This window comes from Agrilus planipennis, unplaced genomic scaffold, assembly GCF_000699045.2.
Source record: "Agrilus planipennis isolate EAB-ADULT unplaced genomic scaffold, Apla_2.0 scaffold17, whole genome shotgun sequence".
Lineage (NCBI taxonomy): Eukaryota > Metazoa > Arthropoda > Insecta > Coleoptera > Buprestidae > Agrilus > Agrilus planipennis.
In genome coordinates this window covers 1,197,607-1,201,620 of record NW_020439021.1, presented here as the reverse complement: position 1 = coordinate 1,201,620, position 4,014 = coordinate 1,197,607, and the positions used below count along the sequence as shown (strand labels likewise).

The 4,014-nt window shown below is 30.2% G+C and overlaps 1 protein-coding gene across 1 annotated transcript; it reads left to right on the top strand.

Moving 5' to 3' along the window:
- The first annotated feature begins 430 nt into the window (after window positions 1-430).
- Window positions 431-3,492, top strand: LOC108744319 (gustatory receptor for sugar taste 64f-like). The gene is made up of 7 exons (XM_018480025.1): window positions 431-566; window positions 840-991; window positions 1,337-1,462; window positions 1,571-1,725; window positions 2,918-3,080; window positions 3,193-3,282; window positions 3,430-3,492. Exons 2-7 carry the CDS (start codon window positions 929-931, stop codon window positions 3,490-3,492), a joined length of 660 nt encoding a protein of 219 aa, XP_018335527.1. The 5' UTR covers window positions 431-566; window positions 840-928.
- Window positions 3,493-4,014: the final 522 nt, after the last annotated feature.

Here is a 4,014-nt window from a genome sequence, read left to right as displayed (position 1 = left end):
GGTTGGTTATTATATTTGTGTTATTCCTTTGAAAGAAATATTTCAAGATAACACATCACTAATAAAATTTCGATGGCTATATTGGAGGACTTTTGTTAATGTATTTATTACTATTATGGATTTCGTATTAGCAATCGTTTTTATATATGCAATGATCAAATGGGGCTTCAACATCAGTTCTTTTGGTAAGAAAAGCATTGAATATCGCAAAATGAAGAAAAATGTTTCAATTTAATCATTCGAATCATATTACTATTAGCAATATTATCATTCTTGTTATAAATGTAATTAATATTCTTTTGTTCTTGGCTCTTTCAAAAACGTCTGCTAATCCTAGATATCTAAACTAATATAGATGGTATCTATTATTTCAGCAAGCGCTGGTTTTTTTCTTAATTGCTTCGCATCGTATTTATTATTTTTAATTTTATCAAAAGATTGGTTTGTTGTACTTGAAGAATGGAAACGGTTAGAACAACGAATTAACAAAGTAACATGTAGATATGAAGTAAAGCTAAAAAGAAAAATCCTTATCATTTCTGCTGTGTTCCTGATTTTAACTGTAGGTAAGAAACAAAATTGAATTTTTGTATATTTTCTTTAATAAATACTTAAATAAAACATTTCAATACAACATTAAAAATTAACAATCGACAGTAGTTGTTTATAAACAAATATGGAATACAAAATAGGTACTTATACAAACTTATAGATTTTTCCTTTGTATCAATGGCTATCGCAAAAAAGTTTTTGAACTTTTTAGTTTTTCGAAATTAAGAAAGTAGTAGTTAAATAGGCAGTAAATGACAAATAATTATTTTTATTTTATTAAAATTTAGTGGATAGCGCATCAAATACAGCGGTTCAATTTTCAATTGCATTTACGAACAAAGGGGATGTAGAAGTCTTTGAATATTTTTTTACCACGATGAGGCTTAATTTATTTTTCCAAATGACATCGTATTCCTTGTGGAAAGCAGCTGTTGTAGAGGTAAGTACCTGTTTCATTTAGTACAGTAAAGAAATAGATCTGGTTTTGACAATATTTAGCCAACGAAAAAACTATGAATCCTAAAAATAATAACAATATAAGAACTATAATACAAATTGCATTCAAGTCCGCTTACATGGATTTGGAAAACTCTTCCTTGTTCGATACAGATTTCAATATATTTTGTTCTGTAACGTGTGGATCATTTTAAATATTTTGCACTGCAGGGTTAAGAAATATTTTTTTTTGAAATATGACTTAACTTTTCTTGTGAAAATTCCATAATTAGGATGTGTTATTTAACGCAATTAATTATGAAAGAGTATGTGCATTATTTGTTTGCAGACATTTAATTTTATTGGATCATTTTGTTGGGCATACGTAGATGTTTTCATAATGGTTAACGGAATTGCCCTGTCCTCAAAATTTAAGCAAATTTCATTTAAAATACACCAGTATGTTCAAATGGAGGTAAGTGGTTCTCAATTTTATTCTGATTTATGCAGATTTTATTTAAACTGTACAGATGTTGTATTGCTATCAGAATTATTTTTACATAAATACGGTGATATGTTTTAGGTATCTGATTTATATCTTTGGAAAATTCTACGGGAAGATTATTTCGACCTATGCATTTTAACAAAAACTGTCGATAAATCTTTGTCTAATTTGGTTTTGCTTACTTCGATAAATAATTTCTATTACATCCTTTCCCAGCGCTTCTATAATGTGGAGTAAGTGCAGATAAGTTATTTTTGAATGGATTAGATGTATCTCATGGAAACGAAAATGTAGAAGAAATATATCTTATAATAAGATTTTGGATTTCGAAAATGAACACTGAATTCATGTTTTTCTGCTTGATATTTTAGCAAATATTACCCAACACGAATTTTTATGCTTAGTAAAGGACAATTAATGAATAGAAGAAAAAATTTGATCTTAGGATAACTTTTTATTTCAGTGTATCTGTTTGAATTGTGTAAGGCTTTCGCGGCTGTTGACCAATTTCGACCATCGTTTGGAGATTTTTCTTCTCCAAGAGATCTGTTCTGGTGATTAATTCAGCGCTGATTGGCGATCTCGGTGGCCATATTTATATTTGAGTTTGTCGATGTTCAAGGATTTCTGGTTTCATGATGGTTGGTTTTTTCGGTTCGGTAGTTTTTAGTGTTGGAATCCAAGCACCATTCTTCTACTCTGCTAAAGTTGTTTTTATGTTTGTGTATTTCTATTACTTCCCTGTACAATCTGGAGTAGTATGATGATTCGGTGACCTAAACTTCAGTGTCTTCGAATCTAACTTTGGGGTAAATGCTGTTTGAAATGTCTTCTGCCAGTGCGAATTTGTTAGTGTGTCGTTGTCGACACTTTACATTATGTTCCTTTACTCTTGTGTTGATGGATCGCTTTGTAGTTCCTATGTAAACGAATCCACTATATGCCTAGTCTCTTTGGTATCTGGCTCATTGAGGAAATCGCTCCCCTCTCACCATAAGTACATAGAAACTACAAAACCATCTATGGACGTAAGAATGAAAGAACACAAAACAAATTATCGTGCAGGGCACACCAAGAAGTCTGCTGTGACAGAACACACTTTAGACCACAGAAGCAGATTCGAAGATATTGAAGTTTTGGCCCCCCGAAGGGAAGTGACAGATATATAATACCAGAGCACCTCTCGCCAGTCTGCACTAAAATAATCATAAGAACAGCCCTTATAAAAATACCAACCGCTTAAAACCCAATAGCGCATATCTGCCTGAAGTTGATTAATTTTTAATTAACAGTACTTACGTTTTCCATCTAATCGTTTTTCCAATTACTACACAAAAAAATAAGTTGATATAAATTTCAAGATAACCAAAGAATTTATATTATGGAATTCAATATATAATAATTTTTTTTGTATATTTTTTTAAGGGATATGCAACATTATGGCCTGAAAGTGTGCTTTATCTTTTCATTCACATTATCTGTTACAAGAACTATTTGTGTTTACCTATTTTCGGCTTCTGTTAATTTGGAAAGCACCAAACCACTAAAAGCATTATGTAGAATAGAACCTGATATTTACAATATTGAAGTACGTAAAATATAAATATTACAAAATTTGATTTTAAATAAAATATATCCTGTTACATGTTTTAATAAGCAATTAAACTAATCGTATTTAAATGTAATTGTCCACGTTGTAGGTGGAGAGACTAATTCGCTTAATTGGTTCCGATACCGTTTACATAACCGGTAAAAACTTTTTTAATATCAGAAGAGGAATTTTATTAGATGTAAGTAAATCGAAGCCAATAATAACAATACTTGCTCCATCATATTTTACTTTCATTTGTAGAAAAAATATATTTTATATTAGGTTGGATTCCTATAAAATTTGTAATTAAAAGTACCTACTACCTATGAAAGACATTCTGTTTCAGATTGCTAATGCTTTAGTGACATGCGAAATAGTATTAGTACAATATTTCGGAAAAAGTTCCTAAGTAAATCCCTAAAATGTACATATATTTACCTATACACAATCAATAATTATTTGTTTGCAAAAATTTTAAATAAAAAATGCAACGTTTCTTAATAGAAAGTGTTACTTTATCTAAAAATATTAACTTACCGTTATCCTTATTGTCCTTACTCACTCAGATATGCATTTGGTAATTTTGAATACAACAGGATTGAAGCTTATTATCGCAATTATCCTTATGTCCTTATAATTTTAAAACACCTTTTAAACAAATGCACCAACAACACGTTTCCACTAATTTCACAGTAAATTTCAACCGGCTGGTATGACTAAAATCGTACAATATACGAGGGTGGATTGATAAGTTTCCGGCCTGACCAAGAAAAACAAGGTTTTTAAAAATTTTTTTTTTTTATTTCTCAACATAATCTCCTCCAAGGCTGATACATTTCTCATAGCGGTGTTCCAGTCTATTAATGCCATCTCTATAGACTGATTCGTCAAGCTCCTCAAAATAACCATTTACAGCTTCGATTACTTCTTC

What these genes read in the sequence shown, in the direction of transcription:
- LOC108744319 (XM_018480025.1), top strand. Translation starts at nt 929, where the DNA reads ATGAGGCTTAATTTATTTTTCCAAATGACATCGTATTCCTTGTGGAAA. An exon ending in ACCAGTATGTTCAAATGGAG is followed by an intron (nt 1,463 to 1,570) that starts GTAAGTGGTTCT and finishes GATATGTTTTAG; the next exon opens with GTATCTGATTTATATCTTTG. An exon ending in CAGCGCTTCTATAATGTGGA is followed by an intron (nt 1,726 to 2,917) that starts GTAAGTGCAGAT and finishes TATTTTTTTAAG; the next exon opens with GGATATGCAACATTATGGCC.